At 38.2% G+C, this 26,589-nt stretch overlaps 6 protein-coding genes and 1 pseudogene across 6 annotated transcripts; 3 read left to right on the top strand and 4 right to left on the bottom strand.

Moving 5' to 3' along the window:
- Nucleotides 1–398: 398 nt before the first annotated feature.
- On the bottom strand, nucleotides 399–4,346 carry LOC141440056 (large ribosomal subunit protein mL65-like). The gene is made up of 5 exons (XM_074104528.1): nucleotides 3,777–4,346; nucleotides 3,524–3,662; nucleotides 2,295–2,436; nucleotides 1,405–1,560; nucleotides 399–1,288 (listed from the first exon to the last, which is right to left on the bottom strand). Exons 1-5 carry the CDS (start codon nucleotides 4,217–4,219, stop codon nucleotides 519–521), a joined length of 1,650 nt encoding a protein of 549 aa, XP_073960629.1. The 5' UTR covers nucleotides 4,220–4,346; the 3' UTR covers nucleotides 399–518.
- Nucleotides 4,347–4,484: 138 nt separating this feature from the next.
- On the top strand, nucleotides 4,485–5,884 carry LOC141440059 (eukaryotic translation initiation factor 2 subunit 2-like). Its single transcript, XM_074104531.1, has one exon. It carries the CDS (start codon nucleotides 4,596–4,598, stop codon nucleotides 5,517–5,519), a length of 924 nt encoding a protein of 307 aa, XP_073960632.1. The 5' UTR covers nucleotides 4,485–4,595; the 3' UTR covers nucleotides 5,520–5,884.
- An 88-nt stretch (nucleotides 5,885–5,972) lies between these two features.
- Nucleotides 5,973–7,771, bottom strand: LOC141440058 (uncharacterized). Its single transcript, XM_074104530.1, has one exon. It carries the CDS (start codon nucleotides 7,629–7,631, stop codon nucleotides 6,468–6,470), a length of 1,164 nt encoding a protein of 387 aa, XP_073960631.1. The 5' UTR covers nucleotides 7,632–7,771; the 3' UTR covers nucleotides 5,973–6,467.
- A 514-nt stretch (nucleotides 7,772–8,285) lies between these two features.
- On the top strand, nucleotides 8,286–16,383 carry LOC141440057 (microfibrillar-associated protein 1-like). The gene is made up of 9 exons (XM_074104529.1): nucleotides 8,286–8,488; nucleotides 8,602–8,795; nucleotides 10,629–10,840; nucleotides 11,517–11,629; nucleotides 12,045–12,226; nucleotides 13,712–13,836; nucleotides 14,430–14,573; nucleotides 15,064–15,160; nucleotides 15,849–16,383. Exons 1-9 carry the CDS (start codon nucleotides 8,416–8,418, stop codon nucleotides 16,035–16,037), a joined length of 1,329 nt encoding a protein of 442 aa, XP_073960630.1. The 5' UTR covers nucleotides 8,286–8,415; the 3' UTR covers nucleotides 16,038–16,383.
- Nucleotides 16,384–20,975: 4,592 nt separating this feature from the next.
- On the bottom strand, nucleotides 20,976–21,927 carry LOC141439796 (uncharacterized). Its single transcript, XM_074104172.1, has one exon. The coding sequence runs from the start codon at nucleotides 21,618–21,620 to the stop codon at nucleotides 21,006–21,008; it is 615 nt and encodes a 204-aa protein (XP_073960273.1). The 5' UTR covers nucleotides 21,621–21,927; the 3' UTR covers nucleotides 20,976–21,005.
- Nucleotides 21,928–23,385: 1,458 nt separating this feature from the next.
- Nucleotides 23,386–24,090, top strand: LOC141439575 (uncharacterized). Its single transcript, XM_074103863.1, has one exon. The coding sequence runs from the start codon at nucleotides 23,386–23,388 to the stop codon at nucleotides 24,046–24,048; it is 663 nt and encodes a 220-aa protein (XP_073959964.1). The 3' UTR covers nucleotides 24,049–24,090.
- An 88-nt stretch (nucleotides 24,091–24,178) lies between these two features.
- The window catches only part of LOC141439984 (acyl-CoA Delta(11) desaturase-like), a 5,499-nt pseudogene continuing 3,088 nt past the window's right edge, over nucleotides 24,179–26,589 (bottom strand).

Raw genomic sequence — 26,589 nt, 5'->3', positions numbered from 1 at the left:
TTTATAACAGTATTATATCACAAAGTATTCCATTACCAACATCCGTTCCCTGCTTACTTTCATCTAATAACCCATGTATCTATGCCTCCATTGCTTCATACATTGTTTCTAATGATATTAAAATATAAATATGCTGCCTCTCATTATAATTGTATTCACGTATAACTATTCCGTCCAAACCCGATCCTGATCCTAAACTTTCCTATCAAAATTCCGTAATATTTTTTGATTAAATTCCGCTCCGTTTCCTCACTTTGACATTGGCACAATCGTCGTTCTATCCGAACTTGTATATTGCCATTAAAAAAAAAAAAAAAAAAAAAAAAAAACTGCAAATTAACTGATAGGTATTAGTTTATGGTTGAGTACTTATTTAAAAAAAAAAAAATTAAACAAAATATGATTCTAATATTTTTTATTTCAAATATTAAACCTAACTACTTATAATTAAATTAAATTACAGGTTTAGTTACTTTTTAAATAGGCATTATACCTAATATAACAATTGTTGCTCAGATTTAAACGTCAGGATAATAGGTAGTCTCGAACTTCTTCTTGGCCTTAGGGTATGGTCTCAGTATTTTAGGAATATACGGAGGGAGATGCTCATTAAGCTTTCTGCTGTAAGGCTGTATACCAAGTTCAAATGGTCTGCGTTTTTTCTCAAAGAATCTAGTATTAAATTGGATCTTGTAGATCTTTTCCCACAGATATAGCTCAGGTACCAGTAAATGCTTAGGTCTGTTTGAAACTAGATGTTTATAAACATCTTCAAGCCAACATCTTCTCTTGTCATCTTCTATGTCAGCTACTACCTGTTCTTCTTTACCCAAGTATGGTTTCATATCATGATCTCTTTTTTCAGGTACATTCATGTAAAATTGCACTAACATTTTCAAAACTTCTTCATTGAGACCCTTAACATTTCCATTTTCAATGGTCTCAAATAGTTTCATAGGCTGTGTGCCAAAACAAACATTATGTTTAGGGTTTTTATCAATTTGTTCATTGTGCATGACCACTGTGTTTAGCTGGTAAGAGTACAGAGACCAAAGTTGTCCATTGGTAATGACAGTTTGTGTAGTCAACGGATATGTCAAGTCATTGTATGTTGTGAACCCTTGATAGCTAGCTTGTGCAAGTAACCAGCCAAAACTTGACTTCATTGCCTGACAATGTAGTGCTTCTAGGTCATCTTCAGGACCAAATGACTGTTTTCGCGCCAAAATATGACTACGCCCATGATAAGACAGAAGGCCAAATTCGTCATAGTCACCTGGCCAAAATCCTGGAACATGAATTGACGTAATTGTAATAATTGACTTTAAGTTTAAAAAATAAATTAAAATATCATATAATTAATATATTTTGAGAATAATGGGTCTTTTATTTAAATTCATTTACCCGGAATATTAGTGGCATGCCTGGTTGTAGGCTTATATCCAACATTTTGAGGAACATAGGTAAATTTGGCCACTTTGAAATCAGGATTGGTAGCTTCACTATATGGCATCAAAGGTCTTAAAGGTAAGTGGCTTCTTAACGCCAGCATTGGAGTTCCTGAAAATTATTAAACAAATAATTTGGAATTTTAATAAAAAATACAATAACTTTTATTTCCCTACAACAGCAACCATATCATTTGTATAAGTAAAGTACAATTTCATTTTTCAACATCTCATAGTTGAAGCCACAGTAAACAATCTATTAAAAAAAATTGCTTGACCATTGCAGTGTACAGTCACCAGCATTAATATCTGCCACAGCGGAGCGTGCATAACTATCTGACACGTCCTTCCGGCCCTAGAAATAAGATTTGCTTCAGATATTTATGCATGCTTGTTGTGTGTATTGGTGCTGGTGACTACATGGTCATGAGAAGACAGTTAATTATGTGGTCTCACTCAAGTAGATAGTCAAGCTCTGCAATGTGATTGAAATGACAAGGTCATTGTCTATGATTGGTTTTTGGAGTATTTTTTTATTTCAACTCCAAATTTGTTACTTTTGTGGTCATCCCGTGAAATACAACGAAAATACAAACTGAAACATGGATGCACAGAAAAAACCCAGTTCCTCAGCATTCCTTGCTGCGTGCCATACCCCTACACCACCACTGGACAGGAGTCTAGACACAAATTTCTCCCATGCACCACACATTCCATCAGGTCATTGTGATAAAGTTACTGGTGTGGTTAAATAAAAGCATAAAACATTACAGTGTAAATTCTGATGATTTGAACCCATAATGAGAATCTATCTTTTCATTTAAAAGCAAATTAAATAATAATTACCCAAGTATTGCACTGCTCTGTCCTTTGGTTCCAAAAGCTTGCTTTTGAGCCACTTATATTGTGACCTTGCACGGATCACTTTCCGCGAGGGGTCAACTCCTCCAACAAACCAAAATGCTTCATGGCGAGGGTCATAATCTACCTGAGGATGTACAATAAACAGAGATTAGTAATTATGTTCAAATATCCACCTATAAAGGAAAAAAAATTGTGCACTTATTTTGATATGCAATTCAGTTACATAACATTAATAGAATTATGTTTTGTTCACAGATTTTGTTACGTATGTTGACCAGATGATTTGTTGGATTTCATAGAACAACACAGAACTTTCTTGCTAATATAATAAGTGCTTGGTTTTGTTATACCACAGAATAAGTAATAGTACAAGTACAGAAGGTTCTCTCTTTTGATGTTGACGAAATCCGCCATTTTATATGCCTACATAATTTTTATTAGCAAAATCACTGCACACCACCAAGCAACATTGAACTCTATTGCTGCGCGCGAAGGTCGTTATTATTCAGCACCAACGTTTTGGTTTAGGATAAGGTTGTAAATGTACAAGGTCGCGTGCCGAATGCGTCGTCGGCTGCCTCAAAGGTTTTGTACACCCGCAGTGGGAATTAGGAAAATGCGAATTACCTATCTGTTCTTTTGTCACACTCGCACTTAATATGGTTTCGAAAGGAATTGGGTTAGTTAGTGTAATGTTATGTACAGAATAGAAAATAGTAAGAATTTTTGTGTTGCAATTAATTAAATTTTCATGAATTTCCAAAAAAAATTAAAATTCATGTTCAGATAACATTATGTACTTTCCAGACTGTTTAGTGTGGCTATACATATACTGTTTCAGCGCTCAAACTGTACAATTTAAATATATACCTACTCCTCATCCCACAAATCGAAACAGCACGCTTTTCCATGATAGATATTCTAATATCCTCACAATAATCACACAGCTACACGTAGCGTTACGCGGCGCGACTAGTTCGAGCGAAACTGCGAGCATGCATGCGGGGCGGTGCTCATAGCCCTAGTGAGTTAACCCACGCCGGCGTTGGGTGTTTTGATATTTACAGCATCCCACCTATATCGCGGAGTGCGCCGCGCCTGGTTATTTAACATGTTCTAACTTTTTGATCTCCACTCAAAAAAAAGTTGTTTGAAAATAGGTGATAATTTCAAACAAATATTGTAAACTGTAAAAAACAGACGTTTCATACCTGCGCTGACAATATATGTGGAACTTTTTCAGACAAATTGTTGCTGATAATTCTATTGATTTGTCTCACAATGTGTTTGGCCAAAGCATTTTCCTTTTGTTCCTCCATACTTTTCCCAGTTATAGGGGCGAAGTTGTGTCTGGAAGTTACAAATTACCTCAAAATAATATCTTATAATACAAGAACTTAACATTATTATAGTTTTATATTTATTAATAATCATTAAAAATGATCCATATAAATGATTACTAACTTAATGCCTTCATGTTCTATTGCAATTGCATCCTCCACTAGTGACTTTATTTCAGCTACTACTGATTCCGCCGCAGGTGTCGTTTCAGTGTACAGGTCAGGAAGCTTGTCTTGAGGTATGAAGTGTGTTCTTGTGTAACACTGTACCAAGGGCATAGCGTTGTAAGGAACCTTATCTTCTGTGAGCATAACACATTCAAATCCATAATAACGCGGCATATTAAGGGCTATTTGTTTCTCTTCAATAGTTTTCAATTGTTTTATTTTTTCATACACTGTTTCCCTTTCTCGCAATTTCCGGCTCTGAAGAGACATGTCCATAATAGGAGGATATTCCGGATTCTCAGTGTATTCATTTTGCTCAAGCACCGCCGCTTGAGACGAACGTCTATTTAACACATGTTTTAGTTTTGGAATTGTTCTATGAAGTCTGATTATATTCATTTTAAACTAATTAATTCAATCCCACCGACTGACTATTTTATTTTAAAGATAATATCAAGATAAAAATAATGTTAATAATTTTAGGTTAGGGTATATAATAGAATACCATTGACATTTCGCTTTGACAGATCAGAGGCATTTTTTTAGCTAAAACTTTTTTCTTATTTAATTTTAATCTTGTCGTGTCGTGCCAAAGCGCCTTTTGAAATGTTATTTGACATGTTCAATGCAAACTAACTACCTATTCTGTGTTGCTATGTTGTTAGCCCTGACAAAAGCTGATGCAATTTGTGATTTGACAGACAGAAGCAACCTGCCTTAGATTTATAACCAAGTTTCGTGTCTTGTGCGTTTAGTATTATTTTGTATTACAATCATGGATGACGATATGATATTCGACCCATCTCTGAAGAAAAAGAAGAAGAAGAAGACCGGCTTCGACATGGACGCGGCTCTCGCGGAACAGGGCGAGAGCACGAGCGTGGAGGCACCCGCGGACACAGGTGACGTCGACGTGCCTGAGGACGATAACCTCGATTTAGACAACTTCGGTAAAAAGAAGAAGAAGAAAAAGAAGACTTTTAACCTGGAAGAGATGGAGAGCGCGCTGCCCGAGGTGAGGGAAGAGAGGCCGCCGGCGGAGGAGCCGGAGCAGGAGGATGAGCTCGTCGACGACCTCGACTTGGACATAGACTTCTCGGCCAAGAAAAAGAAGAAGAAGAAACTGGACGAGCTGCTCGTGGACGAAGAAGGAGGCGGGGAGGACAAAGAGAACACGGAGGACGTTCACGGCGACTGGATCGGCAGCGACCGCGACTACACGTACGATGAGCTGCTGGAGCGGGCTTTCGACGTCATGCGGGAGAAGAACCCCAGTATGGTCGCCGGCAAGAAACAGAAGTTCATCATGAGGCCACCACAAGTCGTCCGGATCGGCACCAAGAAAACATCCTTTGCTAACTTTACAGAAATTTGTAAAACATTGCATCGTCAGCCCAAACATTTACTAGACTTTTTACTGGCCGAGTTAGGTACAAGCGGCTCTGTTGATGGTAACAGCCAGCTCATCATAAAGGGACGTTTCCAGCAAAAGCAAATAGAAAATGTATTGCGTCGGTATATCAAGGAATATGTCACATGCCATACATGTCGCTCTCCTGACACCATTTTACAGAAAGATACTCGGTTGTTTTTCCTTCAGTGTGAAACCTGTGGATCCCGCTGCTCTGTTGCTAGCATCAAGTCCGGTTTCCAGGCTGTTACTGGTAAACGTGCAGCTATGCGTGCAAAGACTGCATAGAACATTAGTGCATAGTGATAAAATTAAATTACAGTCAAGGATCTGGGGTACATGCAGTCTAATCTATCTTCCTTTATCTCAGCTGATCTGGTGCTTGATTTGGTGAATGCTTGTACAAAACAAAAATTATTTGAATCTCTATAGGGAAGTCTGTGTGCAGTGAGCAGCAAATTTGGATGAGTGGTTGTGAAGCTCATAAAGACAGTGCACCCTTTTATTGTCTTGGCTATAATTGTATGTATTTAGAATGTTTGAGCTTCACAACTGCTCATCTACTTGGGCCGCTGACCATACTTTTGGTAGATCAAATTTTCGTACTTGGTAAAAATATTCATTAAATCCAGATTAAAATGATGTCAATTTTGCTTGGGTGATTTAATCTTGACTTAATTTATGACATTTTCCTTGATAACAAAAACTTTGAAATTATGATTCATATTCTGATTTTGCCTGTATGCACCCTACCCCAATACCTATATTTATGACTTATGTATTATTCACATTACACAATGTTTTATAAAAAGGCTTGTTTTTTTTCTCCTAACATATGATGAAATTTAAATTATGGAAGGCAAAGCTACACAACCATCAAATTATTTGAGAGGATATGATCTGTGAGGGAGGATAAAGTCTTACCAATGCTGGTAGCCATGCCAAGTGTTGTGAAAAGTTAAAGAAAACAGACAATAACATGATTAAATTTTATAAAATGGTACAACAAACATTGAAACCTATGAACTACTCGACTAATATTTTTTTTGTAAATAGATGTTTAACATTGCAAGAGTACATTATAAATCAAAATATAAAATGTATGCTTAGATCATTAATAACAAACACTAACAACAACAATAAAAAAATATTTCAAGGTAAATGTAAACTAGTTTACAAGTATAAAAACAACAAGTATAATAAACCTAGATATCATTGAAAATATACATGTGATAATTAGTTATTGCGAATAATTTGAGGTTTATAGTCATGTTTCACAGCCTTGCTCAAGCTGTCTGCATATAGGTCCAGGCGTTGAGTCATTGTGAAACCCCATTTATCTTTGATTTGGCGACACATGTTCAAGTCAATTTGGGCAATTAGCAAACCATCCCTTACTCTTGACAACCCTGGAGTCCTAGCTCCATCTGGGGCAGTGGCATAACTAGACCCATAGAAATGGCCAAATTCTTTGTGAGCTGGCTTCCCATCTCCTGAAGTGAATTCATTAGGGAAGTGTTCTGTGCCCACTCTATTTATAGCAAATGTGAAGTAGCTGTTAGCTATAGCAGCATTGCGAGCCTCCACACACCATAAATGCTCACTCAAGCCAGCCACAGTAGCTGATGGATTAAACACCATCTCTGCTCCATTGATACCAAACATTAACCAGTTTTGAGGATGATGACGACCATAGCAAATATTAATAGCTATTCTTCCATACTTCGTTTCAAATACAGGATGGCCTGTATTGCCTTCAAAATAGTAAGTAGATTCATTGAAATCACCCACACGAGGAATGTGATTTTTCCTATGTTTTCCTATTACTTTACCAAACTCATTGATAACAACAGCGGTATTCCATATAGTTTCACCATGGATTTCATCTCTCTCTAGAATAGGGGATACAATAACCATTTTATATTTCAAGGCAAGTTCCTTTAAGAATTGGGTGCTGGGTCCATCATTTGCGGATTCCGCAAATTCACACCAAGGCTGCTTCTCTCTGGTACAAAAAGCAAATGGCATGCTCCATGCCTCTTGTAAACATAAAACATTGACACCCGCTTGTCCGGCTGCGTCAATGAGCTTGCGTATCTTGTCGAATATTGCTTCTCTTTGTACCACAATAGGCTTGTCGGTCGGTGCGGCGATCGAATGCTGTATTACCCCCACTTTCACCAACCTCGGGTTTCGAGTTTCCTCCTGTTTCGCAGGAAAGTCATAAGCCGCGATTTCAAAACCATTATCATCGGCAAATCTTTGAACAGTAGAAACTATTTCGATCGCGTGATGATGAGTTCTTCCATAGTGGATACGGTTGAATTCCCTCAAATCATGGCCTGATAAAGAACTTGCAATTAGTTGATCAAGGCTCACAATTTCAGTTGAAGCTGCCATATTTTTCAGACAAAAGATTGTATTATTTATATAAAATGTTCTACTTACTTAAGAACAACCAATTAAAAATGATAAGTCGAAAGACCGATTCTTTCTTCGTTAAACAAAGTTGAACTTATCTTTTACCTTATCTACTCGCGGCTCAGACTCCTCCCAATCAAACAATAATCAAATCAAAATGAACCTTAACAACAAAACAAAATAAAATAGTACTAGGTACTAGGTAAGGTAATAAAAAAAAAAATACGATACGATGAGCCCGAGATGGTGAGATCTCAGCAGGGCTACTACGAAACTCGAAGTTCGTGTCGTACCGTTCATCTCGCTCTCGTATTAAATAGAGTATGTGTCAGAGGGCTACTCCGAACTCGAAACTCGAAGTTCGTGTCGTGCGGTCCCTCTCGCTCTCGTATTAAATAGTATAGTGTCAGAGGATCGCACGACACAAACTTCGAGTTTCGAGTTTCGAGTAGCCCTGCTGAGGACCGCACGACACGAACATCGAGTTTCGAGTTTCGTAGTAGCCCTGCAGAGGGTGAGATGATGATTGAGAAACAAATATAGACAAAGCTATTTGAGTCAATGCTTAAGTAGGTTGCTTACTCATTTGAACCTTCCTAGAACCTTCCCCATGCTAACGTCGAATTGTCATTGTCAAATTGACATTCGTCGATCGAGTCTGTGAGTCAGGGTTGATGGTTAGCGTTGTTATTTCAGATTTTGTTGATTGAGCTTATGTTATTTAAGTTTTATTTCAAAACTTACTTCATTCGTATTCAAGAAAATGAATGCATTACCAGCACAACCGACTGGGATTCAGAGTACTGCGGGAGCCGTGCCAATCCGCAATGAAAAGGGTATGTTTTGGTCACCACACTACTTTTTTACGCTTTTATTTTACGGATTTTACTGAGCTAAATTGTTAAAGTATTATGGTAGTAATGGTGCCCTTTTCATTTTTTGTTTCCAGGTGAAATATCTATGCAAAAGGTGAAGGTGCAGCGATATATATCGGGTAAAAAGCCAGACTATGCACAAGGCGCATCATCTTCAGAAGAATCAGACAATGAAGACTTTATAGAACAACAGAGACCAGAGCGCAGGCATCAGACGTTACCACAAGTGATAAGCAAAAGAGATGAGCAGAGTGATTCTGAGGGAGAGGTAAAAATATTACATAGACTTTAATTAATTCACTTAAACAGTGGCCAGCGAACAGTGGCCTACATTGTCATAAATATCTAAATTTTACCAATATTCAGGTATTTTTGAGCACCTAGACAGCTCTAGAGTTCATGGTGGCGACTGAACATGAATGAACAAAGATTTTTTTCATTCTGGTGACAAATCAACTTGTGCGTCCCAAATGTGCTATAGCACAAATTCAAATTGCTTGTCAATTTTTTTTAATATTTATATGGTGGGCGTCAGGAGGTAGTTTAGTGAGGAGGTAGGTAGTTTTTGCTTCATGGCAATTGGTTGCTTTAGGTTAGTAAGCATTAAGTACTGCCAATCTGACTGAGCAAATTGCATTTTCTGTACATAAATCCCTAAAAATTCAAGAAGTGCAAGCCTGGTTTTTAACTCACAATTCTTTGCTTGAGAGGTCAAACCATTAGGCAATTTGACTTTCATACACTTCTTATTGTTGTATTTACCTATATGAAAACTAAAATAGAAAATAAAGGAATTTTTATTTATTTTATTATGGCAAAACTTTGCAATTTGCATAGTTCTGATGATAATAAAATAAAGGAGCGGCTTCACCGCAGCTTAAAAAACGGTGACTGTACAGAATCCCAGTGACGCACTGTATGCGCACCATTTTTATTGCATGCTATCCACACCGCTGCTTAAAATACGAAAGCTGTGCGGAATCGCAGTGACGAACCGTAAACGTCACAACTTCTGTTTGGTAAAGTCCAATTCCGTATTTTAAGCAGCGGTGTGGAGAGCATGCGATTAAAATGGTACGCATACGATGCGTCACTGCGTTTCCGTATTGTCACCGTTTTTTAAGCAGCGGTGTGGCCGCTCCTTTATATGGTACCATCAAGTTGATCTGATGAAGTCAGAAGCTTAAGACTGGAGATTCAAGACAGAACAATGAAACCTAGTCATGCTTGGGATTGTTAGAATAGTGTTAGGGTGTATTTTGAACAAAGGTAGTTTACGTAATCTGATGAAGGAGAAGTTAGGCAGTTACTATTTGACATGTTTTTTCTACTATGAGTATAGGTATAGTCAATACCGTTTATTTATTGCGACACTAGTTATAATGACATATCAGATGTAACAACCGAGAAACAAAGTTCCAACACAATATTATCTGTCCCTTGTGTAGGGCACTGTTCGAGCACCCATGAGGCTGACCAAGATCACCTGGATTGTTCAGACTCAACAAATAAAAATAAATGATCTAAATCATTAAAATAACACTGCTTGATAGTAAATTGTGTCTTAAGGGCGGTAAATAAGGAATTACGAACGAGAGTCTATTAGAAGCCTGAAGTCGAAGACTGAGGGCTTTAATGAGTCGATGTTCGTAATTCTAGTACCGCCCGTGCGACATACAATGTTTTTCAAATTGTATATTTCTAAAATAAATATTAATATTTATTCAAAAATTGCCGATACCGCTGACTGCGCTCGTGGTAGCGCCAGTTCCCCCCCGTAGCAAGTGCACGACGTGCTGCGGCACACCATGCAGTAACAAAGTCATTTACTGACCTTGGGCTTCATGACAAGAAGATTTGTACGGGCAATGGCTCATTTACCAACCACGGGTTTCATGACAAGCACATTAAGGTCAAGGGTTTTATTGGGGGGTTGCAAGCAAGGTAGCCTGCATGTTACGACACTGTTTACGAGCAAGTGTGATGAAAAACGACAAACAGTGCTTAACAACCAAATATTACAATCCCTTCACTGTTGTTATGACTGGAATTATAACTTTTTCATTCCAGTTTTGTAAATAAGTACCAATATATCTTGCAGATTGATGACCCTCGTCTTCGTCGCTTGCGAGTGGCCGCGCGCTCCCCGCCGCGCCGCGCCGAACACAAACCCGAAGTCATCGACGCAGAGCCCGACCAGGAGTCCGCCTCCAGTGCTGAAGAAGCAAAGGACAGCTCGGAGAGCGAGGATGAACTTGATGAGGAAGAAATTGAGAGGCGCCGACAGGCACTTAAAGCTAAACTTGCTGCTAGGTTTGTACTGTTTCTATTGAGTAAAGTTTACATTGAGTTTGTAGAGATATATTTGGAACCAGGTAGTTTGACTAAAATTTTTTATTCCCCTAACTAAAGTTATGTTACGATCACGAACCGGAAGACGAAGCGTTGGCAGGCCTACCACCAGGTGGACTGCCGACATCGTGAGTTTCGGGAAACCGGTGGATGCATGTGGCGACTTGTCGTTCATTGTGGCGTTCTATGGGGGAGGCCTTTGTTCAGCAGTGGACGTCTTCGGGCTGATGATGATGATGATGATGATGATGGCCATAATTGTATATCTGTAGAAAACAGTCTCGCATAATTCTGTTACGCATATCGAATTTAAGCTTAATGTTTTGCCTAAAAAGTTTAGTTATTTATTCATAGTAGTTTCTATCGGTAAACTAAGCCATCTGTCAAAGTGAATGGAAATAAAGAAAAACACAATGTTGATACGATACATATGTCATCATCATCACATCATCATGTCAGCCGAAAGACGTCCACTGCTGGACATAGGCCTCCCCCAAGGCTCTCCACTCAGACTTGTCTTGTGCTTTCCGCATCCACCGCGATCCCGCGATCTTAACCAAGTCGTCGCTCCTGTCGTTTTTTCGTTTCACTATAGCACCCCATATACATATGTATTTGTGTTTTATTTCAATTATAGAGAAGCAGAGAGGGAAGTTCTTGGCAGAGAAGATGACGAGGAAATGTTGGAAGGTGACAAGGTGGAAAGTGGGTCGTCCGACACGGAGTACACTGACAGTGAAGAGGATACAGGTAATGCACAAAAATGTGTTAGGCAAAATATGTCATACTTTTAGCTATTGTGTTAATTCAAAAATATGATGCTTCCGATGTTACTACATAAAAAATCAAAGTAATAAATCCAGAAATATCAATATCAATTTGTTGAAGCATTGTGATAAAATATTATCTTGTTTGTTTTATTAAATCTTACTATTGTATGGTAGTCTTACTAAGTTTGCTCTCATAGCACACAACCAATAAGAAAAGTATGAAAAATCTTAATTTTTAATGCACGCCGCGCCCGCACCAAGCCGTGCACTCGATTCGACTCGATTAGCAGAGGCCCTAAGTGTCATTTTCGTTACTAATATACCAATGTAAAGCCGGGGCAGGTGGCACGGTAAATAAATAATAAAATAAATAATTGGTAATTGTTTTATTTTAGGTCCCAGAGTGAAACCTGTATTCGTAAGAGCCTCAGATAGAATGACTGTGGCTGAAAGGGAGCGCAAATTGAAGCAACAAAAGAAGGAAGAGTCCGAAGCCAGGAAAGAGAAGGAGGAAAGAAGAAGAGAGGCATTGAAACTTGTTGAAGACACTATTCGAGCAGAGCAAAGGAATACACAGGTTTGACGCCACATCTTTTCCAGACGCAAACACTGCAGAAATTCTTATTCATACATGTACATCTTATACATGAAACTTGTGAAAATGAATCTGTTAATCCTAACCTCTAGATCTATTTATAGCATTTATCTTATCTAACACATCTTGACTAGGATATCACATATCGACGGCCCCCGCAAACAAACGTGTAATGGCTTTTACACTATTTTTTTTATTGTTTACTTACTTTTTTAGGGTTCCATACTTCGAAAGGAAAAAACGGAACCCTTATAGGATCACTTTGTTGTCCGTCCGTCCGTCCGTCTGTCAAGACCGTTTTTCTCAGGAACGCGTGGAGGTTTCAAGCTGAAATTTATATCAAATACTCACGTCTACTGTCCCTTGGAGCTGTGAAAAAATCAAACTTCTAAGCCAACGCAATCAAAAGATACAGCCGTTAATGCTGCAAATTTCCGTGCTTCAAAAATTCGTGAACTCAGAGTCTTGAAATTTGGTACGAAGCAACGTCTTATAGCACAGATAAAGGAAAAATTGCGAAAACCGTAAATTTTTAGTTACATCATATAATAAACAATATTTTTAATAATTTTAGTTACTACGTATAGGTTTGTACGGAACCCTCGGTGCGCGAGTCCGACTCGCACTTGGCCGGTTTTTAGCTATAACTTACCATCTGTATTTTTTTTAAGTAAATATAATAATAAATAAGGTATTTAAGGCAATGTAAATTTTATTTCTAGGGAAAAACTAAGTATAAAATTCGTATGAATAAAATAATATGCCTATGTTGTTACACATAGTTCTTGTCTGTTTTAAACAATAACAAACGTTTATCATTGGTACAGAGTACCTTGGAATTTGTGTAAAACTACTTTACACGCTCATTCGTGTCATTTATTTTAATGCACGTTTTTGTATTGTCTCATGAAATATTCACGCGAATCAATTTGCTTGTGTAATATAGCCTATGTTCTTCACAGTTTCCAAGTTGCAACAGTTTGATAGGAAAACAGGTGATATCAAAAATTCACAAAAACATCTGTGCATGTGTTTATTATTAGCAATTAATATCAAAACGAATTTAGTGCATCGGAGTGTAAAATTTTCGACGTTTTACCATTTTAACATGGATAATAGTGTAAAACATCTTTGAAATAAAAGTACAAACAATTTTTCACATGAATAAAAAAAATACTGGTTAATTCGCAACGTAAAAATTTCATTCGAGGCACGTAATTGTTGGGGTATTTATGCTTTATTCTTTTTATACATTGTTTCAAACTTAATCAATCAGAAGAAGAGCTTTTACAGTTTTTCCGTTTTTCATTTTTCCGGTAAAGTTGATGTACACACATATATTACACGTTTATTCGCGGTGATCGTCGATACTAATTTAATGCGACTTGCACGATTTTTGCTGCACATCTAAACTGGGCTAATGATTGTGTTTCTAGCACTCTAGCACTAGTTCTTTACTGTTTGCAGGCCGAACAGAAAGAAGGAAACATAAACGACGTTTGCACCGACGACGAAAACGATGAGCTCGAGTATGAAGCGTGGAAATTGCGCGAAATGAAGAGGATAAAACGTGACAAGGAGGAGAGAGAAACGTGAGTCTTTAGATACGCATATATCTCTGGTAGCGTCAAATCGAAGCAACACATTGACAACTATTACATCTGTACAGTCAAAGAAACTTAATCGCGTACCGGGGTGAAACCTTTCTTCTACTTACCTATTACAATTCCTATTACACTATTACCCAATGATTCCAAGATCCACTTCTAATAACCAAGTAGTATCTGGCCGACCGAGCTTTGCTGGTATAAATAATAAGTATTTAAATAAGCTTCAAAAACCGTTTTATGAACAAGCTAGATGTTCGACCCTCAACAAAGCCATAACAATAGCAAATTTCAGCGAAATCGTAATAGCCGTCCGAGATCCTCGTAAATAAATATGGGTACGAGAAACGCTCATTTAAAGCTATAAATACTAAATAATTTTCGGAACTCGAAAACTAGATAATTTTTCAACTAAGCAACCGTCGGAACTCGGAAAACTAGATAAATAGGACTAAAAATTTAACAGTTGAATTGGCTACGAAAATTTAACGCTTGAAGTGCGAAACCCATACAAAATGTATGGGGGATTTTTTCTTGCTATGGACGATTCTGTATGTTCAATTTCTGTATGCTTCCAGTGCGGAGAAAGAATTGCTGGCCATAGAGCGCATGCGCAATATGTCGGAGGAGGAGCGTCGCGTCGAGCAACGCATCAACCCCAAGCTCGTCACCAACAAGTCTGTCAAGGGCAAATACAAGTTCCTGCAGAAATACTATCACAGGTTAGAGCCAGTGTCATTTGTCAATGGACTCTTTACATCATCTTTCCAGCCTATATACGTCCCACTGCTGAGCACAGGCCTCCTTTCAGAACAAGAGGGATTGTGCCGTAGTTCCCACGCGAGACCAGCGCTGATTGGAGCTTCACACACGCCGTGGAATTGCTTCGCAAGTTTGTACAGGTTTCCTCACGATGTTTTCCTTTACCGTAAAGCTCGTGGTAAAGTTCAAATGTAATTTCGCACATGAATTTCGAAAGACTTATAAGAGATGCGATCCGGGGTTCAAAACTCACGATCCTCTGCTTGAGAGGCGGTAGGTCCAACCACTAGACCACCACGGCCATGACTCTTTTTTACAAATAACCATTTACTCCCTTTCTGCTTTCATATGTATTTTCGTAACATTGTATATTTTTCGTGAATTCGTCAGCATCAAAGCTTTTTTTATTTTAATAATATATTCTTTCTAATTTGTTTATTATTTCCATAGAGGTGCTTTTTATCTGGATAAAGAAGAAGAAGTCTTCAAACAAGATTTCTCTGGACCAACTCTGGATGATCACTTTGATAAGACTGTACTGCCAAAGGTAAGTTACATAATATATAGGTAGAGTCAGTCACGATGACACGTGCCGTGGTTCTTATTACAATAACATTAATTTCTAATTTTGACAAAATCACGCGTCTTCGTGGATGGCACTAGGTATAAATAATATCATAGTCAAATCGGCTTCTTAGGTTTTTTTTGGGTTAAGTCGCCATAAGGGCCAAAGACATTAAGTTCTTGCTTTTGTTTACTTGTTTTTTCTGCTTATTTATTAGGTATTGGTCAATATTTCGTCCATGTAGTACTCGTATTTTTAGATCTGAAAGATATTTTTACGACAAATTTTTCTATAGAATTGGCATTAGCGTATCCCTGTGTAAGAGCTACACAAAAAGTTTTTTTTTCTTTTTGTATTTTATGACCTGTGAGTGTATAATATAGCAGTTTTTTGCCACATATTTGTTTGTCTAGAGAATTAAGTACAATTAATAAAAGCAAAAAATAAATTCGTTCATCCAACAGAACATCGACACAATTGCTGTGTGACGATTACCTTAAAAAGTGATTTAAAGATATCACACCGTAACTTTAAAATCTAAAACTTGTTTTCTTGTAAATATTCAGTTATTCTACTGGTTGAGCGGTGTATTTCTCTGTCACTTTTACTCAAAATTCTGTGTTATTATTTTATGACAAAAAAAAACTACAAAGATTCTATTTGTTTCCAGGTAATGCAAGTAAAGAAATTCGGTCGCTCAGGCCGCACAAAGTACACACATTTGGTTGATCAAGACACGACCGAGTTTGACTCGGCTTGGAGCAACGAAGGAGCTGCAGCCAGGTTAACCAACATTAGAGGCGGAATAAAGCAGGTCTTCGAGCGGCCGACTGCTAAGCGAAATCATAATAATGTATAGCAGTCTTGTAAATAAGGCTAGTGTATATGAAGTGTTCAAAACTGGAGAAGTGATTGTTTGTGTGCGTGACATTTTTGTGTGCGTATTTTACGAAATACGCGGAAAGTGTAAGTCTGTAGCATTAAATTAGGGCCATTGACGGACAATGGGCTAATATATATGTATGTGATGTGCCGGATTTTTAAAAATGTAAAGCCGCGGATACTGATTATTAGCGTCTATATCCGCGGATACGGATTATTATTATCTATAACCGCGAATACGGATTATTAGTATCCATAACCGCGGATACGGATTATTAGTGTCCATAACCGCGGATACGGATTATTAGTGTCCATAACCGCGGATACGGTATATATAACCGCGGATACGGATTATTAGTACCTATCTATATCCGCGGATACGCGGAATACGGATTATTAGTATCTATAACCGCGGATACGGATTATTAGTATCTATAACCGCGGATACGGATTATTAGTGTCCATAAATCGCGGATACGGATTATTAGTATCTATAACCGCGGATACGGATTATTAGTACCTATCTATAACCGCGGATACGGATTATTAGTCTCTATATCGGCGGATACGAATATTAGTGTCTATATCCACAGACACGGACCTCAACTTTCTTAATCAGCGGTGATATATGACGATCGGCAGTACAAAATGTCAGAAATGCTATATTTGAAATGTCCCAATTTTGTGTTTTCATGGAATAAAAAAAATCTTTGAATTATAATAAAGAGTATTTCGTTGCTACCTAACCTACCTATTAAGAATGTATTGTAAAATCAGAAAAGTTCTCTACAATTTATCCATTAGGTATTTGGCACATTACTAATATCATTATCAACTTTAAAAGAATTGCAATTAATTTAATGACTTCGTCATAAACTATTATATACAAGGACATTATTAAGTTAATTAAAACTTGAATTGAACAATTATCTTTTACTTAGTACAACCTTAACAGAATGCCAAAGATATCAAAAAAAAAAAATATGAACAAAAATATGTCGATGTGATGTGTTTTTTATTTACTTACGAGAGCTGCTACTTTTTGCTTTATTGAGAGAGTCCTATCTATGGCGACACGCAGAGGGGCTATTATGAAATGCGAAAATCGACGTTCGTATCGTACCGCCCCTCTCACTCGTATTAAATAATATTAGTTTCAGCGGGACAGCAAGATACGATGTTCGAATTTTGCACTTCGTAGTCTATACTACCGAGCCAGGTTCCTTACGGTGGCTGACCAGGGTACGTGTTTCCAGACCACAAAATCGAAGTGGCGATGATGGTCTCTTATTTCTCACCTCTGACTTCTCTGCGTTTGTTGACTTTCTGCTTTTGGAGAGGCAGGACAATGAGGCAAGCGGTTTTATTTGTGAACCGATTGAAATCGAAATAAACATTATTAGTTAATTATTAGTTAATACAAGAAATCCACAACACATCATTGAAAACCGCATGTATAGAACTCATTTATTATATGTATTTCCTATCGAATACGAAATGGGTTTACTTTAACAATGGAATCCGCAATAAATAACGAAAAAGAATTATACTGTACCTAAGCCATTATCACGCCAAATCTCACCTATTGCAATCAAATGATTCAGCACAAAAATCAAAGACGATGATATGGGGGTTCTAACAGGTTTTTCTCATCACCTCATATTAAATTGTAACCGTGATCCTAACACATGAGCTCATCTATCAACGCTAGAAGCAATTAATTCGAAGCGACGGAACATTCACGTCAAGGTTTCACACAAAAATATATTTTCTAAAATTTTATAGCACTAGCTATTGCCCGCGGCCCGCGACTCTACCAAGAATTCGTTTATCGCTATCCCACGGGAACTGTGCAATTTCGTACATTCTCAAACTATCTGAATACCAAATTTTATCTAAATCGGTTCAGCGGTTTATGCGTCGTGAATAGGCAACAGACAGACAGACAGATAGTTACATACTTTCGCATTTACAATATTATTAGAATACTATACCTAACTACTATGACATAAAGTTGACTCATCAATCTGGTATAACGCGATACTTTTTTTTTTTGTTTATGATGCATCTTCAAGATATTAATTTGAAGAGCATGAACGGAATTTATAAATGGCTAAAATAATTGATATCAAAGTAAACGCAATTTTTAATACAAGCTTTCTTTGCTGACTGTACTTGCATTGTCATCCAAACTGCACTCGTCGACCACCAGAATTTCACTACAGATTGTCACCGGACTTACATAGTTATAGGTATGCCAAATTTTAAGTCAATCTGACCACAGGAAGTGGGTCAAAATTCGGTTGCAAGATTTGACCCTCACATACATACATACATACATACATACTAAAATAAAAGCTTCTAATAATAATGAAAAGTGCCTAATTTTCTCAAAGTAACCTAAGTCAACCTTAAACAGGCTATAATATTCTACTAAAGTTTAGTTTTTGGTCACCACCTAGGTAGGGCAGGTCGGTATTTGTCTTAATAATACATTCAGCCATGGTCCCCCAAACGTAACCCCTCCGCGAAAGCCACAATGCATCAGCTTCGCAGAGCATGAGCCCGAGATTCATCACTAGAGCCCGGAGCTAGTGAGTTCACACGGCTTAGAGTTAGAACTGAGAACTTTTATCGTTAGGAAGTTTTATATTTTACGGCCTCAGCCGCAGCGTCGACGCGGCTCGGAGATTTAACTTGATTTATGTGTGGGCCAGCCAGTATAGTCACTTTACGCGAGGACGACAAGGAATCACGGCGCAGGGGATTGACTTAACGAATATAAACAGAAACATACGGACGCGTTTTATTATAAATATTTTCCATTAACTACCGACTGGGTTTTGTTGGTTGCGTTCACTTGTTTGAACTGCCTCACGTCTTCTAGTTTTCATAGAAGGTTGTTTTTTCATAGAAGAAATTAATTTCATATGTAATTAATTTTTCACATAAATAATTTTTCACATAAATTCCGAAATACTCAGAGGTGTGAGCCCGGGATCGACTCCATGCCACTCTGCTTGAGAGACTAAGGACGAACCACTAGGTTACTATGACTCATAAATACTAGGGAGTATTTGACTTACTATCTTATAACTCATACAAAATTAAACATCTTATTTTGCTTCCTCCTAACACATACTGATCGTGATCGCCAATCAAAAACTCTTCAATACAGCAGGCAGCAGAAGCAGATTAGCGGTTCTGGTGCTTAAAATGATCTAAGCAAGTCTCTTATTACCTTGGCAGTAGAGTCGTGGGTAGATCATTTTGAGCACCGTATTCGCTCATCCACTTCTGCTGCTGACTGTACAAGCAACATTAACAAACTTCACACAACATAACTACAGTTTTCTTTGTGACTGTCGTCCGTCGACGTGCCGTTAGGTACAATTTAAACCTGAAAATGGTTTCGTTCCGTGATGGATTCCCTTAAACTGTCATTAAAGCAAAGCAGACATCTATCTTCGCAGTTAAAATATTTACGCTACGTGACATTAACCTACATTTTTGTTAGCACAGGTCAAAGTATCCATATCGCAAAATTTTGTTACCAATTGTTAAAGCCATAACCGGCATTAATGTGGGGTTGTAATGGCTTGTTCCCGCTCAGACACAAAACGAATCGGGATTATAAAAACGTTTATACGTGATAGCATTTTAAACGACATCCTAATTGTTATTTTCGCCAATGAAAAAGATAAGGGACATTCATCTCTCTCATTGTCTACTATTGTCGATATTTATGTTGCAGGTAAACTTCTGAACAAGTTAAACTAAGTATTCCACGAGTCAAATTAAAATCTGAAAATCACAACGGCAACGACAAGACTTTGCGAGGAAACATCTGATACTATTCCTATCGCAAATGAGTCTGCCCTAAAGCAATCTCATCGTAATAAGGGCAATCGAATGAAGGATAGATAAAAACGAACGGCACTGAGGGTGCGGGCTTAATTATGTAGATATCATCAAGTTGCAGCCACGACTTAATTGCTCAGTTCGAACATTACAGGTCCACGAACCGTCTACAGTGAGTTTTGAGAGTGAAATCAAAGTTTTAAACGCCTCTCGCAATGCTAGCGGGTAGATGATAAAAGTTTGGTTCCCCTGTGGACATTACACGATGTTTGTTGGGACGTGGCGCGCTTCTCTTAGCTTAAGGGTAGAGGCCACGGTCGTTTTACCCGGTACCTGGGCGACCTAATGTTTACTAAACTTTGTTATTGTAACTAATAACTACAGCTGTTAAAATGCGATGATAGCGCTGCGGCCACTAAAGCAACACCTTTATGAAACCTAATTAGCTCGTAAGTTGGTTTAACCCAAAGCGAAATGAGCGGTACGTATATGAGGTATGTATAATGTAAGCCACCTACCTCGGGACGCTCGAGCACCTAGCGACAGAACACTCTATATGGACGTTCATTCATCAACATTACTGCTAATGTAAGAGCCGTTGAAACATGGCTGTCAGCAAAATGACGAAAAATTGTTATAAAATTCTGATTTAAGATATAAACGTAAATATAAATCAGTTGATAAGGGTCAGTTAGAACTGTTGAATATATAAATATGAAGCGGCCAAGTGAACACTAAAAAATAGAACTTAAAGGGCGCCAATGGTAAACCTGCATGAATATTCTATCATCAGACTCTGGATACCATTCTTGCCCATAGTGCACCCTAAGACCTCTAACAAGCCCAAACACAGCTAGGTTACGTTGTTCTGTCTTGGAGTTCCATTGCCTAGCTTCCGGCTCCATCATCACCACAGCTCTTAGTGTAGGTAACTACTGTCATCAGAGTATATTAGCAAATTAAGCTAATAAAAACGTGTTAAAAATTAGTTAGGTATTTAGAAATGTATGAATCCGATCAATGAGAAATAACTTCTTTGATTAAAACTATTGAATGCCGCACAGAAAATATATTTGATCAAATTTCATATATTAGCGAAACACACAAGGTTCGAAGCAGGTGGAGGTTCGTTGTAGTGTGATGGATCTGGTTGTGGACCAGATCTGCTACGCACGCCGCGGTGATATGTGTACGTGCGACCAAACTTAGTTCCAGGAACAGTCTTCGAGTCCCGCAGACGCCAGCCGTATACACTGCTAGAAGTTTCACAGAAATTATAACGGTCTTCAGGCTTCACGCGATTTCTTACCTTTAAGTACTCACGGCGGCCCCCTACTGGCAGACTCGTACGTAATATGCAGCTTACATTTTCGTCAATTGGTTTCATGACTGGTTCAGGCTCAAAGCTACTGCGTTTTATTGCAGCTAAGCCAAGGACACGACCGTCGCGTATAGCCTTTTTCCGTCGATTTACTGTACTGGCCTGAAGGTGATTGACTAACGAAACAAGTGAATTCTCTATTTCTACTTTGCGAATAAGAGCTGGTGTAAGGTTTGAGCTACTTTTTTCTCTGGATTGCACTGCCTTTTGAATCTTGTCCTGGTTTGCTATAAACCAGGCGACACGTTTTTCAGTTTCCTTTTCAAAGTTTTCTGTCATGAACTTAAGGGTACTTGGGTTGCTAAAATCTTTCGGCATTTTCGGGATTTAATTTATAAAAAAGGGAGGTAAAAAATGTAAAATAAATGTATAAAATAAATATGTAAAAGGCTACGAAAAGGTTATATTTTTTGTCATGTCATGATTATGTCAGTGTATGATGTCTGTGTGTCTGTGTTTGTATTAGTGAGCAGATCTAGTGGAATAATATCTTTGGTATTACTACTTTACACATAGAACAAATAGTTGATTCCAAAAGAGTTTATATCGATAAGTAAAGATAATAGGTACAGTCGTACAATCACACCGTTATGTCTGTACGAAAGGTCTATACCTATACTTATTACTAGCTGTTGCCCGCGACTCCAACCGCGTAGAAGTATGAAATAGTAGATTGATAACCAAGGGTGGAAAGTGACCCATTTCACCTGAGATATTTCTGGCGCTCTCACTTCGTTCGAGGGGAAATGGGTAATTTCACCCGAGTTAGACACTCTACTTTTCATTTCGACTGTGAGGAAAGTAAAATAGTACAAAAAAAATGAGAATATCATTCAATTGAATTTCAGTATTCAGTAGGTAAATTGAATTTACTTACATCCAACCTCCAACGGTACCTTTTCGACCTGGCCACTCTCCTCGGCCGAGTATAAAAAAAAACGAGTTGGTCACGACCAAGGAGTTTATATAGTACCTACAAAACTGGAGGTTGAACGCCGAACGAAGAAGTTTGACCTTTATTACTTATATAATATTCCATCTCTTTCTTAACCGAACTAAAAAAGAGATAAAGAGAGAGAAGAAAGAGAAACTGTCTTAGAGGATGATGCGATGTGATAAAGCTTTTTTTATTTTTATTTAATTCTCGTGTCACAGTGTTTGTGGCCAAACTCCTCCGAAATGGCTTGACCGATTATTATTATGTTTTTTTTTGTGTATATTCGGTAGGTCTGAAAAGACTTAGCACGTAATAGTACATTGTGTCTTAAGGGCGGTAAATAAGGAATTACGAACGAGAGTCTATTAGGATCCCGAAGTCGAAGACTGAGGGCTTTAATGAGTCGATGTTCGTAATTCTAGTACCGCCCGTGCGACATATAATGTTTTTCATCACATTTGCGAGTAAAATTTTATATTTGTAAAAGAAAAAATATAATTGTTCCAAATATTGGCGATACCTTAGGCAGTGCTCTTGGCAGCGCCGCCCTCTACCTCCCTCAGCATGCGCCGCAACGTGCGTGTGCATGTGGACCATGTAGTCCTGCTGCAGGAGCGCGCTCACGCGACTCGGCGGCTGCCGCAACACGCACACTCCGCGCCACCGCTCTGCTCGCGCGACTGCCCGACGAAGCTAACACCGGCGCACAACTACCCGCATTTTTATCGTCATTTTTATTGTCAATGTCTAATGTAATGTGTTTCATGTTCAAAATTTGTGATCACTGTTTAAAAAGGTTCTTCTTCTTCTCTTTTAAGATATGGCTTTTCTGTCCTATTAAAAAAGGTTGGCGAAACCTGAAAAGTTTATTTGACAGTGACAGAAGCGACATTGACAGATTTGACAGTCTGTCGTAGATTTTTTGGTCTTGAATTCCAGTTTTTAGTATATATTTGGAAACAAAGTTTTTGGCTTAGTTTTTGGTATCTAATGGCATGAGCATGACGGAACGGGGGACGTATGACGTATGCCAATAAGTATATGACTACTGTAACTCCTGTCAATTATTTATTTGTTTGCGTGTTATAAAGCGATTTTTCCTATTATTACAAGATTGAATTTGATCTGCGGTAAAAAACTACCAAAATGCCGTTAGTGGATATTACTAACCCGAAAATCATTCGTTTTCTACTGGAAAGTTATGAAAAAGAAGCTCGTCTTCGTATGAAATGGAGTGACAAATACGCAAAAGGCTCACAAATCGCGTCGTTCCGAGGTGAACCCAAAAATTATGTTCACGCTGATATCGAGTACGCCGTGGACGCGGCCGGAATGGCGGCGACAACACGGGACCACTTAGTAGCAGCTCGCCACAGATACGCAAAGCCAATCAAAGATAATGATCTACTGAAGTTAGGCAAAGCGAAAGAGCCACAACCGATCATGTATCCAGTCGACAAAAAGCTAATAGAGTTAAGAAAGCAGGACGGCGCAGAATCTTATCTCAAGAAGCGCACTAAATTGAGCCCAGAGGACAAATATATCTTTGCAGAAACTACCAGCTTCATGTATGGATGGAGGCTCAAAGACAGCGAAATGAAAGTAACAGGGCCTAAACACCCAAGAGTGTGTCAGATGCAACGAACCATGTTTACCACCGTTGGCCTCAACCTGATCCTGAGTATTACCAGTCTCCGTTCCAACCAACTTCGATTTGTGAAGCGCAAGTCTAACAATGAGTTGCAAAGAGTGCTTACAATTATTTTTATGATTGGTTTATTTAGGGATACTTTATTTTTAATTATGTAACTACTTACGTCCATACAAGTATTTTTTAAGTCAATATCTAGTTGTTTAGATGATAACTATGTACGGTATATTTGTTTAATTATGTAGAATTTATTTCTGACTTGCTTATCTATAAAATAAAAACATTCAATAAAAGAAATAATTTATTTGTGTCTAGTAAAATAAAAATGTTTGTAGAAATAGTGTCAAAACACACTGCAATTACATACGAGTACGTGCCGCATTAGCAGAGTTCAGAGCTCTAGTTATTATTGTGTTCGCGAGTCTCGATTTGCATATTGAATTGTCAGTGCAACAGCAGTTTAGTTTGGTTGGAAACAAGTTCACTGTGACTTAGTAACACTCATTATTCCATATTCTTTCTTTAATTTACTGAGTACCTAGCTTCGGACATTTTCGTACAATTTCCGCAATGTACCTACTTAATTTCTTGTTCAAATTGTTATAATAAATAAACTATTTCTCACATTCGTATAATTCGTCCATCAAGCCACCATGCCACCAAATCGACGGATACATGTAAAGCGGGGCTCCTATTTCTTGGCGGTTTTCCCTTTGGAAATCTGAATTGTACGAATGCGACACACATTCATTTTTTTAAATTTAAACAAAAATATGGAAATTTTACGAACGTCTAATTAACGTGTTAGTATACCTAGTCAACATATAATTAAAAAAAATACATTGTTTTCATCAGCCAACCGCTCTCTCATCTTTTGCGTGCAGCGGGAAGTGTACGGGAGTACCATCTCCTAATCTATTAGCGATAGAATTTATCATTTCAGGAGTAGCTTGCCGAAGATCATAGGCTAGACCCAGTTTCTCAAACAGTCTTATGAAGGCGGTGCCAAAGTTAAAGAAGTCGTAATGCTCAGCTGCTTTGTAATCGAATGGGAACGCGGTGGTAATTGTGCCAACCTCTCCGAGGGACACAGTTGACACGAAACGGTTTTCTGCTGGCTTCAGATCCCTGTGAAACAAATTAAATTAGATTTAAAGATGATCAGTAACAGCTTCCACATCGATTGAGTAACCCAAGTTAACATCGCATCTACAAGACTAGAAGTATATAGCTATTGTACTGTACAGTCAACCAATGAGGGCTATCGCGTATGAATTCGCCACTAGAGGCGCTAGTGTAGCGTGAGGTCTCCGAAATGTCAAATCTCATAGTTTTTGGGTGAGCTACGCGGGTTTATTTATAATTAGAATAATATTGTGAATATTTTGCAATATCTGAAATTAATTATGGCAAATATGCGTTCCGGGGCAATGAATGTCTGTATTTTGAGACAGTTTTGTCTTTCGGAAACCTTTGTCCTCCCTTTTTTCCGAACAAAACGGGGACTATACAACACTGTGGCATGCTCGATATTTTTATGGTACGGTTTTAAGGTGTATTAAATATGATTTTAATCTAAACTTTGTTTTCACGCCCGTAATAACAGACTTTGAAAGCCATACTTAAAAACCTCACGCAACAGTGCGCCATCTAGTGAGACAAAAAACGATAGCCCTCATTAGATTCCATCTCGTGTGTCGATCGAGTGATGCCAGCGAGCCAAAAAGTGCGCGATTCAGTTTCCTTGAGTGCACATTAAAATACTAATTTAAATTATTAACTTAATTATTAACTTTTAATTATAGATACTTTTTACATATTTTTATGACATTTAGAAGCAGAAGCATCTGCAGAAGATATGACCAAACTTACTTATTATACGGCTTGTATCCAAAGGCATGAGCCAAACTGTTGACAGTAAGCTCGCTGTGAAACGTGAGGATGTAACGGATGAAGCACTGCCAAGCCACCGCGGTCCGCCAGTCCTCACCCCAGAACCACACATTGATCATCGTGGGCAGGTAGTAGCAAAACAACAATTTGAACCAGTTGAAGTACCTTAAATCAAATGAAGTATCTAAAGTGGCTACGGAGTAATCGCTGGCGGGCGGACACTTCATGTCTGACTTTCATGTTCTGACGAACTCTGTGAAAGGGTAGGTGTATCAGGATAGAAACAGGCGGTGAATGCGAATGCGAGCTAACGCGGTTACGTGGTAGACCTCAGTAGGTACTCAGTAGATACAGTAGGTACATATTAACCATGGAAGAGCAAAGTATTTGATAGGTAGGCGAATGTGTGTGTTTACGCAGGAATTACACACACACGACACATCTTCGATTCTTTGGCTCAAAACTTGCAATTCGCTTTCAATTGAATCATAGATGGTAGAAACTTATATGATGGAAAATGTATACCGCTACCGTAGACATTGGCAATACAGGACAAATTGCAGATGCACCTACAGTCAGCGTCAGAGAGACGACCCCCTCTCTAATAAAATTATAAAAACTGTTCAATCATTTCGTCCGCAGACATGTGGTCACTATTCAATAAGCTCACTTTTCATAGAACCGCAACAACGGGTCGTTCTATATCACTCATGTCCATTTGCTTGCCACGTTTGAGTACTTCGTCGTTCTTCTTTAGCATTAGCCAGCCGATTGTGTGAGAAGAAAGGCCTCTGTTAGCGTTATGC

Source organism: Choristoneura fumiferana, chromosome 21 (assembly GCF_025370935.1).
Source record: "Choristoneura fumiferana chromosome 21, NRCan_CFum_1, whole genome shotgun sequence".
Lineage (NCBI taxonomy): Eukaryota > Metazoa > Arthropoda > Insecta > Lepidoptera > Tortricidae > Choristoneura > Choristoneura fumiferana.
The sequence above is the reverse complement of the archived record's forward strand: the minus strand, read 5'-3'. Positions and strand labels throughout refer to the sequence as shown.

Bases quoted from the DNA above. Each gene is read 5' to 3' on its own strand.
- LOC141439796 (XM_074104172.1), bottom strand. From the start codon at position 21,620: ATGCCGAAAGATTTTAGCAACCCAAGTACCCTTAAGTTCATGACAGAA.
- LOC141440056 (XM_074104528.1), bottom strand. From the start codon at position 4,219: ATGAATATAATCAGACTTCATAGAACAATTCCAAAACTAAAACATGTG. The intron at 3,663-3,776 runs GTTAGTAATCAT...TGTAACTTCCAG, and splicing joins ATAGAACATGAAGGCATTAA to ACACAACTTCGCCCCTATAA. The intron at 2,437-3,523 runs GTATGAAACGTC...GTACATCCTCAG, and splicing joins CACATATATTGTCAGCGCAG to GTAGATTATGACCCTCGCCA.
- LOC141440059 (XM_074104531.1), top strand. From the start codon at position 4,596: ATGGATGACGATATGATATTCGACCCATCTCTGAAGAAAAAGAAGAAG.
- LOC141440058 (XM_074104530.1), bottom strand. From the start codon at position 7,631: ATGGCAGCTTCAACTGAAATTGTGAGCCTTGATCAACTAATTGCAAGT.
- LOC141439575 (XM_074103863.1), top strand. From the start codon at position 23,386: ATGCCGTTAGTGGATATTACTAACCCGAAAATCATTCGTTTTCTACTG.
- LOC141440057 (XM_074104529.1), top strand. From the start codon at position 8,416: ATGAATGCATTACCAGCACAACCGACTGGGATTCAGAGTACTGCGGGA. The intron at 11,630-12,044 runs GTAATGCACAAA...GTTTTATTTTAG, and splicing joins TGACAGTGAAGAGGATACAG to GTCCCAGAGTGAAACCTGTA. The intron at 12,227-13,711 runs GTTTGACGCCAC...TACTGTTTGCAG, and splicing joins CAGAGCAAAGGAATACACAG to GCCGAACAGAAAGAAGGAAA.